Raw genomic sequence first — 13,899 nt, forward strand, 5'->3', positions numbered from 1 at the left:
TAGAAAAGGGATGGAAGAATTGCTCAAATCCGTGCTCCTAACTGTCTTGCTTCTTTGTTTTCTCTCGAAAATCACGTTCTCCCCTCATAATAGGTTTTAGGATGGCTTTTATATCAATTGGAGGCATCTTGGGGTGAAAATAACCGAGTCCACGTCGGAATAGGACACTCTAGCGACATGAGCATCCAGGACAGCGTGGGGCGCTGGCCCTGGTGCTCAAAATAATTGAGTTCTGGAAACTGCGCCACAGCTAGCGCCCTACGCTGGCTGTGGCCCTCAAAATTGACTTTTTGCCTTTTTGCTCCGATTTCACTCTAATTCGCGCCCTTTCATCCCAAAGTGCATCCCAATGATTCCTACACATAGAAACACCATAATTTAGCACAAATCATCATAATATACATCTTAAATCATCGAAACATGAGTAAAATGCAAGGCGATATTATATCAAAATATACATACTTTAAGCCAATTATCATAGTGCCATGTTTCTTGAGCTTTACGGGTTTAGAGATTACTTGAAGGTTCTTACCGAGCCTTTTGCTAGGTCCGTACCCACTCCAACTCAGTATACTCTTGATTTTTCTATCCCACCATTTGTCTTTATCGATAGCGTTGACCCGCTCAATGTGGTGGTAAGTTTCTCCACCCAGCTTCCTTCTTCCCTCAATCGTCGGAATGGTCTGGCGACTGTATATAGGGTTGCTACGGTCGCCATAAATTATCACTTCCTGGTGATTCCATTCGAATTTTACTGCCTGATGCAATGTTGATGCTACGACCCTAGTAGCATAAATCCATGGTCGTCCAAACAGCAAGTTGTAAGAGGCTGGTACATCTATTACCTGGAAATCGACCTCAAACAGGTTGGTCCCATCTGCAGGCATAGACTAATCTCACCAATTGTGGACCTTTGAGAACCATCGAAGGCTTACGTTTATTGCTCAATCCTTTATCTTATGCAGTCCTTTACCCAGCTTCTTGAGTGTTACCGGTGGACAAATGTTAAGACTGGAACCTCAATCGACTAGGATTCTAGTGATGAAATAATCTTCGCATTGCACGGTGATGTATAGTGCCTTGTTGTGCCCCAGCCCTTCAGGTGGCAGCTTGTCCTTATGAAAGGTGATCTTATGGCTTTCCAGAACTTTCCCTAGCATATTAGCCACTTCCCCGCTAGTGATGTTACTTAGTACGTATGCTTCATTTAGCACCTTTAACAAATCATTCTTGTGCGCCTCAGAATTTTGCAACAAAGAGAGAATGGATATTTGTGCTGGAGTCTTGTTTAACTGGACGATGATCGAATATTCTTTGGCCTGTATTTTCCTCCAAAGGTCATCCGGACCTATCTCAATGAGGGGCGGCGGATTGGAGGCCTGCTTGCTTGATTCAACTAGATGTTCAGGGGTATAGACTCTTCCAATTCGTGTCATACCCTGTGCTCTATAGTTTCTTCAATCCTGACCTTGCCCTTCCTTCTTGACTCGGTTGTATAGTCCAAGGGTACAACATTTGTATAGAATGGTGTCATCGTAGACATCGCCATAGGGATTGGCGTGGCTATCCTTACTTCGAATGGAACATGTGCCTTGGGTGGCAAGACTGCAACCTCAAATGGTGTGGGTGTCTTTGCGGGAGACTCGAATTCAACCTCAATTGGTACCAGTGTCTTTGCGGGTGATGCTACTTCAAACTCAAAAGGTACAGACATATTTACCTCAGCGTCCTCGAATTGGATTTGGACTATGATTTGGTTGAGAGTAATTGTCGGTTTCTTCGGGTCATCACCTTCTGCGATCAACCCGATTGATCCCTCGGGATCCCAGTCATCTTCTACTTCAATCATGTGGATACCTCCGCCCTTATGGTCTGGTAGAGGGTTGTTGCGGACGTTTCGAGTGGGTTCCTTTGACACAATGATCTTGTTACCAATCAAAGACTGTATCTTGTCTTTCAAGGAGAGTCATTTATCGATGGTGTGCTATTTCATGACGGAGTGGTATGCACAGGACTTGTTTGGGTTAACCCACTAAGAGGGATTCTCAGGGGTTGCAGCAGGGATGGGGGTGACATAACCAGCAGCTTTAAGTCTCTCATACAGCTGGTTGATGGGTTCAGCGATGGCTGTATATTGTTTTGGAGGTCTACGATCAAAATTAGGTTAAGGTGTAGGGAAGTTTTGGCGTGCAGAGGGTGATTGATAATGGGATGGTTGAGCATTATAATTTTGGTAGACATGAGCGAGTTGGGAGTATCTGGGTGAAGTAGGTTGATATGTAGGAGGTGGAGATGACTGATAAGTTGGTGGCGGAGCTTGGTAAGAGGGTGAGGGTGCTTGGTAATTTGGGGTTGGTTGGTATGTGAGCGGGGGTGTTGGGTAAGTTTGGTATTTTAGGGGAGACTTATTCCTTTGCGCAACCATCACGACCCCTACGTCCCTTTTCTTGGACACACCACCGGACTGTAAAGCCTTATTTGTAGCCTGCAAGGCTTCGAAGTTTGTAACCATACCACTTTTGATACATTCTTCAGTTCTTTCACCTAGTTTGATAATGTCGGAGAACTTGTGGTTATCAATCATCATCATCCGTTCATAGTACTGAGGGTCCTGATCTCGGACAAAGAACTTGTTCATTTGCTCCTCTGCTAGGGAGGGACTTACCTTAGCAGCTTCGGACCTCCAACGAGTAGCATACTCACGAAATGTCTCTGTGGGCTTCTTCTTTAAATTCTAGATATAGAACACGTCTGGTGTGTTCTTTGTATTAAACCTGAATCAGTCCATAAAGTCAGATGCCATGCCTACCCAGCTTGACCACTTTTTGGGATCTTGACTGATGTACCAAGATAATGCATCTCCTTTCAAACTCCTCATGAATAACTTCATGCAGATCCTTTCGTCCTTCCGTACTCAAACTAGCTTGTCGCAATATGTCCTCAAATGGACCTAGGATCACCCGTACCATCAAACATTTTGAATTTAGGAGGTTTGTACACCTCAGGCAGTTCAACATCAGGCTGTATGCAAAAGTCCACATTGTTTAGCCCCTCGATTCCTTTGCTTCCCTCAACGCCCTGAATCCGGCTGGTCAGTCTCTTAAGTTCCTCGGCCAAGTTCCTAATAAGCAGATCCTTTTCATCAGACTCAGGTGTGCATGAGATAGGTTGGGTGGGGTGTGTCATGGTCTCCACGTAGATAGGTATGTTATGGTGGTGTGGTGTATGGGTGTGGAAATGGTCGTTTGCAGAGTTTAGAGGTTTTGGGATGAGTAGTGAAGTGTTGTTTGGGGTATGGCAGGTGTTACATTGGTTCTTTGGTGGAGAAACGTGATGGTGAAAAGTAGGATGATTCTATTGTTTTGGGATATTTTGAGGAGGTGTAAGGTTTTGAGTGTTGGGGAAGTTGATATCTGGGGTGTTAAGGGAAAATGACAGGTTTGCCAGATTCCGATCCTGATTGAGCTCTTCCTGGAATTTCAGCAGTTTCTACCCGAATACCCCGTCCACCAGTGGCCTCTACCCATTCAGCCGTGTTCTCCTTCCTAATATTGTTCAAATCTTCCATATTACCTTTGTTCTTTCTTTTAATAGTACTAAGAGGAGGAGTAGGTGGAGGACCCCTGGATCTTGTGAAATAATATAATGATGCTAGAGTGCACGAACTAACGTTTGGGGAGGGGAATAACATAACCAAAATAAAGCAAAAGGTAATCAAGTTAGTGAGGATTATAAAAAGTATTGCAATATTTAAACACATAGTGTAGGAATGTAAAGCGTGTCCTAATTTGAGAACCTCTTTGTGCCTGAGGTAGGCCTAGAGACAAATTGATTTGGAGAACTTAGAATGCTAAATGCCTCATTTTATTGATAAAAATTGACGAATCCCAAAATGACAATAAATAAACAAGAAATAAAAGTCACTAATGGTCGTTGGCCTTATTACATTCATAAAGAGAAAAAGCAAATTCCTATCTATTTGGTCGCAAAAGGACCTTCCCCAGATTCGACATCCTTGGCTCCGTCGAATGGTTTCCCCAATTCACGAAGTCCCAGCAACAGGTATGCTCTGGCTAGATGTCCGCTTTCGGTCCCCTCAGCCTTTTGATAGTCTTCAACCCTTTTGAGAAATTTTCCTTCTAGTTCTACTATGCCCTGCTCCAAGTATCCTATCCTTTTGTTGGCACTGATAGCCATGTCCTTCCATTCCTCAATCATCTTCTGGTTGGATTCTTGTATCTCGCAGTTGTTTACCGCAAAAATTGTAACAACAATTAAATTTGTAAATGGAATTCTAAATATACGTGATCTATTTTTATGCTAGTTGTTAGAGCAGATGATGCTAAGAGTGTGAAGTTTATTGATGAAATTCAAGGGCAGTAACCAAACCAAGGGGCCTGTTGCCCGGATGTAGGACTGGTCGATGGGGGACCTCGGGTCGGTTTTTGGGTCGAGCTCGAGCTATCAGGGGTAATCGGGAATGGGATAATAGTTAAAACATAATTAAATAAAACTCTGTATGGCCAATGCCAAGTGATAAGAAGAAGAACAAGTAAGAGAACGATGAATATTAAAGTGGCCTCGGGCCGGCGAGAACAAGCAAATTAGAAAGAAGAGAGAGAGATATTATTGATCTTGTGGAGAAATAGAGCAACATCAGCCCTTTACAAGGTAGTGCGAGTTCCCTTTATATAGGAGGGGAACTCGGCTATTGTACAACATGCATTAATTGTTAAGTACGGAGATGAGACGGCTAGACGCAATGCTTCGGCGTAGGCCATGGATAGGCCGGCTTTGTCAGACTTATCTGCGTGCCTTGGGAGCTTCCCCTTCTGTTCCGGCCTTGACCTCCCTCTTCTCCGACTCAGGCCTCGACGAGCCCCGAGGGAGGGGACTCGGTCGTGGATTCACGTCCTCGGGGTCTCGAGGCATTCTTACGGTTCCCGTGACGTGGTTGTGATACCTAGTGTTAAATTAGACTAAAAATAGGAGTACCTTTAGTTTGCCTTTAAAATATATACCTCTTTTTTCTTAATACAATTTGAGGTGTGCCATGCTTAAAACTTATAATACATGGCCATCACGAAATTAGATCAAGAGCTAATCCTTTTAGAAAATAAGTCGAGGTGCGCCATACGCAAACAAAATCCATAATCTACGACTCTCGTATAAATACAAAATTAGTATAGAAATGCCTTAATTTTCGTAGTTTGCTTTACACGTGTTAATTAAATAATTATCATAGCTACGGGTACGATTCCCGTGATGTAATCGTGACTCTTAATTACTAAATCTGGGTGTACATTTCATGTGTCCCAATTTTAATTTCTCAACAATGTTAAATAAAATATGTTGCGAACCACGGGTGCATTTCATGTAGCGTGGTTTACAATTTGTTTTAAATGACATTGAATCTTCCTAAAAGCGGTTTAAGCTAATTAAAGTGGTTATAAAGTTAAAATGCACAATAGGATTTTAACATGTAATAAATTAGATAACAGGGCAATATTAATAATTTAAGTGACCGTGCTAGAACCACGGAACCCGGGAATGCCTAACACCTTCTCCCGGGTTAACAGAATTCCTTACTTAGAATTTCTGATTCGCAGACTTTTAGAATAAATTCGAAATTTCCTCGATTTGGAATTTAAAATAAACCAGTGACTTGGGACACCAAATAAACTATTTCAAGTGGCTACTCTGAAATTGAATTAAATAATCCCATTTCGAATAATGTCACTTTAATTGGAAAAACTCTCTTATATCCCCCTCGGGTGTAAAAAAGAGGTATGACAAAGGAAGGTTTTTCTCTCAAGAAGAAGGTTAAATATAAAGTATGAGTTGAGTAAACAAAGTTTGAGAAGGTTTAGAGAATAACGAAGTGTAAATGAAGATGTTTGATGCATATAATTAAAGGCATAGGTGGCTAAAATCGTGGCCATAATTACCTCGATAACCGGCAAAAGTGATGCTAAATCATTAGATGACGTGTGTTCTGGGAATTAAATGCGGAGAGACGTGCGTCTTATCAACCTTCAGAAACTTTTCAGAAGGGGTCAGATATTCCCCGCCAAAAAGGTATTTCTACCAACTTTCCGGTGACACATAGTTATGCCACCGGAAAGTAGGCGGAATATCTGTATAGGGTAAAATGTGTTTATATTAAATGATCACATGAGAAAGTGACACGTGGAGCCAAAGACAGAAGGTAGCCGGATCCGGAGGCAACGATCCCGTATGTTATAGGAGAGAATGATACTCATAAAGGAGAATGAAATGTCTGCCACCCAGTAGCATTTAATAAGGAATATTCTACAACATTAAGTACGCAGTAAGTTACAAGGAATACGACATTCACTGCCTGCCGTTACACATTCTTCAATAGCTCTCATAATTGTTATTAAAGAGGGGCTTGATCCTAGGATCTTATTCCGTAGGTTTAACTATAAATTGTGAACTTTATTATCATTGCAAAGGACACGAGTTCTCTGACAAGCATATACTATATTCTGTCAAAAGCTCAATAACATTTTACTTTCTTGCTTATTTACACTATTCTTACTGCCCCCGGTAGCTCTGCGCCCAGGATCAAGATATTTGTTATTTCATTTTAATTTCTCGGCTAAGATTTACATTTCTGTCTAATTCATCTATTATTTTTGGATCAAATTAATTCATTTGTCTATAAACCGCACTTTCCTTATTTCATTAAATTAAAACATATATATTCTCCCAGACCACAAAAACCATATATTATTCGCATATGTCTAACCTATATTATTATTATTATTATTATTATTATTATTATTATTATTATTATTATTATTACTTTAAGAATTGCTTGTTGTACTTTGTACTTATTCCTCAATAATAATCACTTTATTAAAATGGATGTTACTTGTTTCATAATTTTTAATGCAAGACATACATAGAGAGTGCTGTTTATATATCATGCCCCTTTATAATTTTGAATTTAAGAAAATGACCTTTTTAGATCTCTTATGTTTAAAATCCAAATATCTTACGTGTAAAAGTAAATCTCCCATATATATAATAATAGATAAGATCATAAAACTAAAAACAAATTTGTAAAGAGCCAAAAAAAGCCATCACGTTACCTTTTATTCCAACAATCTGTCTGATGTTAGTTTCCCATTTCAGGAATTCTAGGGTGACTCATATTTTGGTAGGACAACACGAGAAATCCCTTCTTAATCAATCTAATACTTTCTGAAAAGTAACATCTCCTCTACGACGTCTGTTCTCTCTCTAAATTTTACAGCCCCTCTTTGTTCTCAACTTTGCGCTTCATAGATTTTACAGCTTCTTCAGGTGAGCATTATATTAGTATTATTTTCTGTTAATTATTTTGCATTACTTGGGCCCCTTCGGTTCTGATTCCCTTCATCACTTATTTCCAATACTACGAAGTATTATCTTTTCCAATTTTTTATTATTTGAATTGTGTGTTCCCATCGCTGCTTTCTGTTGCTCCGTAAGTGTTTGAGCAAAATCTTCAATGAATTAGGATTCCACAAGATTTTCTTATTATCTTTGGGTTTAATTTGTTGCTTCACTTGGAAAGAGAAGGGGTTGGTTGGACCTGCTTTGGAGTTCGATAAGAAGACATAATACATGGACGAACTATGCTTTCTCTTTAACTTGGGGTATTTAAAAAGGAACGAAAGACTTTTATAATCTTAAACATGTCATAACATTCATGTCCTCAAAAAGACTTCTAAAATTTATGATCTTTAATATGATAAGGTTATGAAAGCTTCCATTACGGGTTAAGTGTAAAGTAGAGTTTGTGCAAGTTGGATATTGATAGATAGATAATTTACCCCTGGTAAAAAAAAGGTAACTTGTGCAAAAAGCTAAAATGAAGTTGATAAAATAAATACACTAAATTAAAATAAAACAAAAAAACAGGAGTCTTTGTTTAAAATTAAGCAAAGTGAGGCAGTATAAGAAAGTTGGAGATATCTATTGCAAAAATAAAAATATAGTTAACTATTTTACCAATTTTGAAATGTGTAATAAGAATAGGCCTATATAAGTTTATGATATCTCAAAGTAAACTTCACTAAAAAGTTATCACCATTCCAAACAACAACATCATCAGGTAGAAAGGATGACCAGTATGATAGAGAGTGAGCAATAATTGGCTTAACGTATGCATATTTTGATATATATTGCCTCACATTTTGCTCATGTCTCGAAGATTTGAGATGTATAATATGATGATTTGTGCTAATTTGAGGTATTTCTATGTGTAGGAATCATTGAGATGAAATTTGTGACAAAAGGACATGAATTGGAGCGAAATTGGGAAGAAAAAGTGAAAGTGAAATTTGAGGGACACAAGCAGTCGGGGCGCTGCATGTGGCGTAGTTTACAGGATGTTTAAGAAGCTGAGCGCCTAGGTCAGCGCCCCACGCTGCCCCGGATGCTCAAAACGTGAAGTTGTCCTGTTTCGACTAGGACTCGGTTATTTTGGCCCCAAGAAGCCCCCAACTCATATAAAAACCAACCTAAACTTATTTTGAGAGGGGGCGTGACGTTGAGAGAGAAATAAAAGTACAAGACAATCGAGAGCACGAATTTGTGCAATTATTCCATTCTTCCTCTAGTATTCATTAATTTTATGTTTGAAAACATTATTTTTGATGATTATATGAAGATGAGTGGCTAAGAACCCTATTGTTCTAGGGTCATGGGTAATACATGAATGTTGATGTTTAAAGTTTAACTTGACGAATCTGATTTTATCATATTGAGTTGTTTAATTAATTATATTTTTAATTATTTTGATAAGTAGCTAACAGTGAAATACTATCTACGAATCTAGAATTAAACTCGAAAGTGGAAACTCTAGGATGCATACAGAATTAAAAAGAGCAAGTTCTTGAACCCGGGCATCGAGGAACAGATTCACAATTAGGATAGAAAAATACCTAATTGGCTTGCTTGGTTGAAATATAGGAAGTGTGTAATGCATTATTGTTAATCTTAATGTCGTAGACATATAGGCATTAAGTTAGCTTGAATAGGCGAGTAAGAATTCGACAGATTCTCATGAGTAATATCAATCATGTCAATCAATAATCCAAATAAATCAATTAGTTATTTTAAGCTAAGAACGCAACATGATTGTTAGCTAATCCATGAGCCTGGAGTATCATCTCCTATTGATTGTTATCCGAAATTGCTTAAGTGTTGTGGTTGATTTCCAGTTATTTCAGTGCTTGATAGTTTTAGGTGGTAAATTAGTCAATTATATGCTTTGTGAGAAATCTTTTGAATCAGTCAAAAGTTAATCATAAGACTTCGTGGGAACGATACTCTGCTCATTACTCTATTACATGACGACCACGTATACTTGGGTGAGTGTATTTGGTCGCAACAAGTTTTTGGCTACTTGACTGAGTTAAGCTTTTATTAATTATTTGTTCAAGTTTTAATTTTCAGTTTGTCTTGTTTGTGTTAATGCATGCTCTTATGTCGTATGTAGAGGAGTAAAAGCATAAACAACCTACTTCCTTTTGATTCTGAAATTGAAAGAACACTTTACATAATGAGGAAGGAAGTCGAAGCTATAACTAGAATAGAAAGAGAGTTGGACATCATAGTTCAACCACAGCTAATAGAGATGGCAGATAATGAAGAGCGTGCGGTGATAGAAGCCGCAAGACCCAATCTTGCTAATATGACCCAGGATATTCTGAAGCCTGATATTACGGGGCATTAACTAAAAAAGTACATGGTACAACTTATTCAGTCCATAGGGAAATACGTGGGTCTATCTCATAATGACCCGCAGAGGGACATTCAGAATTTTCGGGAAATTACGGGCACTTACAATTATCCGAACGTTTTCAAAGATTATGTTAGGATGACACTATTTCCCTTTTCACTGCTGGGTGAAGCTAAGGAATGGTTGTAAAAGGAGCTCGCGAGCTCAATCCACACTTGGGATAGTCTAGCAAGGAAATTCTTAATCAAGTTTTTCCCCACTAAGAAGACAAAGTCGCCGAGGAACCAAATTCTTGGGTTCGAACAACGGGATAGAGAGACACTTCGTAAAGCTTGGGAAAGATACAAGAAGCTACTCAGAGACTGTCCGCATCATTATCATACTGATGAGGTGTTGGGTCACATTTTTGTTAATGGGCTAGACGAGGCATCAAAGATAAATCTTGATTCTGCTTGTGGGGGTAGTTGCATGGCGAGGCCGTATAGTGAAATCCAACTTTTACTAAATAACTTCACCACTAATAATCATAATTGGCAAGGAGATGGGGACTCATGAAGATCAACTAAACAGAAAACAGCCAGGGTGAATGAGCTTGATGACTTCTCAGCCATGAGAGCCGATATAGCAAAATTGGCAAATCAGATGGATAGAATGACAATGCAACAAACACAGCAGATGCAACATGTACAATAGATGTTTATTTGCTGCAAACTATGTGGTTATAGTCACACGAGTGACATGTGCCCCACAAATCCTGAATCTATATAATATGTGGGGCAACAGAGTAGAGGTCCGATGAATCAGCATGCACAATATAGGAACACTTACAATCCAAATTGGAAGAATCATCCTAACTTCTCATGGGGCAGAAATAAGATGAATCAGAATAATTTTAGGCCCCAAGGAAATTTCAATCAACCTCAGAAGCCACCCCAACAAATAGAAGAGAGTACAAATGACTTGTTGAAGAAGCTATTGCTTTACAATCAATAGTTCAGGACTGATTTCAGAAATCTTAAGAGGAAAATGGGGCAGTTAGCAACAAATCAAAATACCAGACCTACAGGCGCTCGTCCTAGTGATACAAAGAAGAACCCTTAAGTTAATGCAGTTACACTCAAAAATGGGAGGGAACTAGAGAAAGTGCCAAAGAATAGAAAGACAATCTTATACCTGACGGGGAATTGATTCCTAAGGCAACATACGATTCAAATAAACATGTGCAAGTTCAGAGCTAGTGGAGGCTGCAAAGCCACCACCACCTTACCCCCTAGAGATTGCAGAAAAAGAATGATGATCGCATGTTCAACAAATTCTCTCTATGTTGAGCCAGGTTCAATTGAATATTCCATTGGTAGATGTACTTCGTAAAATTCCAAAGTATGCTAAGTACATAAAAGATATAGTGTCTCACAAGAGGATATTGACTGAATTTCAGACAGTTACACTTACTAAAGAGTGCACTTCAAGTTTCCAAAACAAGCTTCCTTAAAAGCTTAAGGATCCTGGTAGCTTCATTATCCATGTGCGAATTGGTAATATTAATGTGGGTCGTGCTCATTGTGATTTGGAAGCGAGTATAAATCTGATGCCATTGTCTTTGTTTAAGTAATTGGGTCTGGGAGCTCCAAGACCAACCCCTGTGATGTTGCAGCTAGCTGATAGGTCCATAGCATACCTTGAAGGAGTGATTGAAGATGTATTGCTGCAAATTGGAAAATTCATATTCCTAGTGGACTTCATTATCCTAGATTATGAGGCTGATGAACAGGTTCCAATCATATTGGGACGACCTCTCTTGGCTACTGGTGATGAAATTATTAAAGTGGTAGAGGTAAAAATGATTAGATGATGGAAAACGAGGAAATAGTCTTTAATGTGTACAAAGCGATCCAACTTCCCTGCCAATATGATGAGCTCTCTATGATATCTATTGTGGAGTTGGATGAGAAACTTCAATATGGTTATTTGGGTGGTTCTGACACTTTACCTATTATTGTTTCTTCTGACTTGTCTAAATTGCAGGAAGAAAAGCTGTTAAGAGTGCTACATGAGCACAAACAAGCAATTGGGTGGATGATGTCTAACATTAAAGGCAGTAGTCCAGCTTTTTGCATGGATAAAATCCTCATGGAGGACGAACATAAGTCATGTGTAGAGCAACAACGCCGACTAAATCCAATCATGAAAGAGGTGGTAAGAAAAGAAGTGATTAAGTGGCTTGATGTGAGGTATTGTATTTCCAATCTCTGATAGCAAATGGGTAAGCCTCGTCCAATGTGTGCCTAAGAAATGGGGGAAGACTGTAGTGGTCAATGAAAATAATGACTTAATTCCCACAAGAACTGTCACTGAGTGGAGAATTTGCATAGATTAGAGAAACTTGAACAATGCCATGCGAAAGGACCACTTTTCCCTCCCCTTTATTGACCAAATGCTTGATAGATTAGCTAGCTTGGAATACTACTATTTTCTAGATGGTTATTTGGGGTATAATCAGATTGCAATAGCCCTATAGGACCAAGAGAAAACTACATTTACGTGTCCCTATAGCATGTATGCGTTTAAAAAAATGCCCTTTAGTCTCTGTAATGCACTTGTGGCTTTTCAAAGGTGTATAATTGCTATTTTTACTGACATAGTTGAAATATTTGTAGGAGTGTACATGAATTATTGTCATGTGTTTGGGTGCTCTTTTGATTATTGTTTAATGACCTTGATAAAGTCCTTCCTAGGTGTGAAGAGACAAAATTGGTACTAAACTGGGAAAAGTGGCATTACATGGTGCGTGAAGTTATAATATTGGGACACAAGGTGACCAAAAATGGTTTGGAGGTGGACAAATCAAAGGTGGAAGCGATTGAAAAATTGCCCCCACTGACATTCGTCAAAGGCATTCGCAGTTTCTTGGGCCGTGCAAGTTTTTATCGTTGTTTCATTAAAGATTTTTCAAAAATTTCTTCACCTTTGCTCAAGTTTCTTGATAAAGATTTCTCCTTCAAGTTTGATGATGCCTGTCTGAAAGAATTTGAGAAGCTGAAGGGAAGGTTGGTAACTACACCAATTATCATTACACCGGATTGGGCGCACCTATTTGATGAATTACACCGTTGCTGAAAAAGAGTTGCTTGCAGTGGTGTGGGCATTTGAAAAGTTCAGATCCTATCTAGTGGGAACAAAAGTCATCGTCTACACATACCATTCAGGTATCAGATACTTGTTTGAAAAGAGAGACGCCAAGGCGAGGCTGATTCATTGGGTCCTCCTCTTGAAAGAAATTGACTTAGAAATCCGAGATTGAAAAGGAACAGAGAATCAAGTGGCTGATCACTTATCCAGATTAGAAAATAGGGACCGTGTAGCTGATGGAGGCTCAATCAAAGAAACGTATATGAATGAGCATTTATTAGAAATTACCTCAAATGAAGCCCCATGGTATGAAGATTATGTAAATTTTATTGCAAGTAGGGTGACGCCACCAGAATTGATACCTGATAATAAAAGAATCTTTGTACATGATGTGAGGCTCTACATGTGGGATGATCCATTCCTATATAGGCAGTATGCAGATCAGTTGGTACGAAGGTGTATCCCTGAGGAAGAGATGAATGCAATATTGCATTACTTCACCATATGGAGGTCATCACGGGGGGGAGGGGGGAGGGAGGGGATAGAAACGCCCAAAAGTGTTACAATCAAATTTATATTGGCCGAAATTATTTAAGGATGAACATACCTTTGTTAAAAAATGTGAAAGGTGCCAAAGAACCGCAACAATCATGAAGAAGCACGAGATGCATTTGCAAAACATTCTAGCGGTAGAGCTCTTTAATGTTTGAGGGATTGATTTCATGGGACCTCTCCCATACTCTAATTGTCATAGGTACATCTTGGTGGCCATAGACTATGTTTATAAGTGGGTGGAGGCCATTTCTCTTCCTACTAATAACGTAAAGGTAGTGGTAAACTTTGTAAAGAAGCACATCTTCACACGCTTTGGGACTCCAAAAGTGTTGATAAGCGACGGAGGAACTCATTTCTGTGACAAATTGTTGAATAATGTTCTAGCAAAGTATGGAGTTAAGTACAAGGTTTCCACTGCCTATCAAGTGGTCAAGTTGAAGTGTCAAATAGAGAGGTGA

General features: G+C 39.2%; 1 protein-coding gene across 1 annotated transcript; it reads left to right on the top strand.

Moving 5' to 3' along the window:
* The first annotated feature begins 11,402 nt into the window (after nt 1–11,402).
* On the top strand, nt 11,403–13,899 carry LOC138875342 (uncharacterized). The gene is made up of 5 exons (XM_070154167.1): nt 11,403–11,591; nt 11,783–11,988; nt 12,493–12,804; nt 13,097–13,396; nt 13,641–13,899. The coding sequence occupies exons 1-5, from the start codon at nt 11,403–11,405 to the stop codon at nt 13,897–13,899; spliced, it is 1,266 nt and encodes a 421-aa protein (XP_070010268.1).

Source organism: Nicotiana sylvestris, chromosome 8 (assembly GCF_000393655.2).
Source record: "Nicotiana sylvestris chromosome 8, ASM39365v2, whole genome shotgun sequence".
NCBI classification, from domain to species: Eukaryota; Viridiplantae; Streptophyta; class Magnoliopsida; order Solanales; family Solanaceae; genus Nicotiana; species Nicotiana sylvestris.

Excerpts from the sequence above, each read along its gene's own strand:
- LOC138875342 (XM_070154167.1), top strand. The coding sequence starts at position 11,403 with ATGTTGCAGCTAGCTGATAGGTCCATAGCATACCTTGAAGGAGTGATT. Across the intron at positions 11,592-11,782 it reads AAATTATTAAAGTGGTAGAG|GAAGAAAAGCTGTTAAGAGT; the intron begins GTAAAAATGATT and ends TCTAAATTGCAG. Across the intron at positions 11,989-12,492 it reads ATTAAGTGGCTTGATGTGAG|GTGTGAAGAGACAAAATTGG; the intron begins GTATTGTATTTC and ends AGTCCTTCCTAG.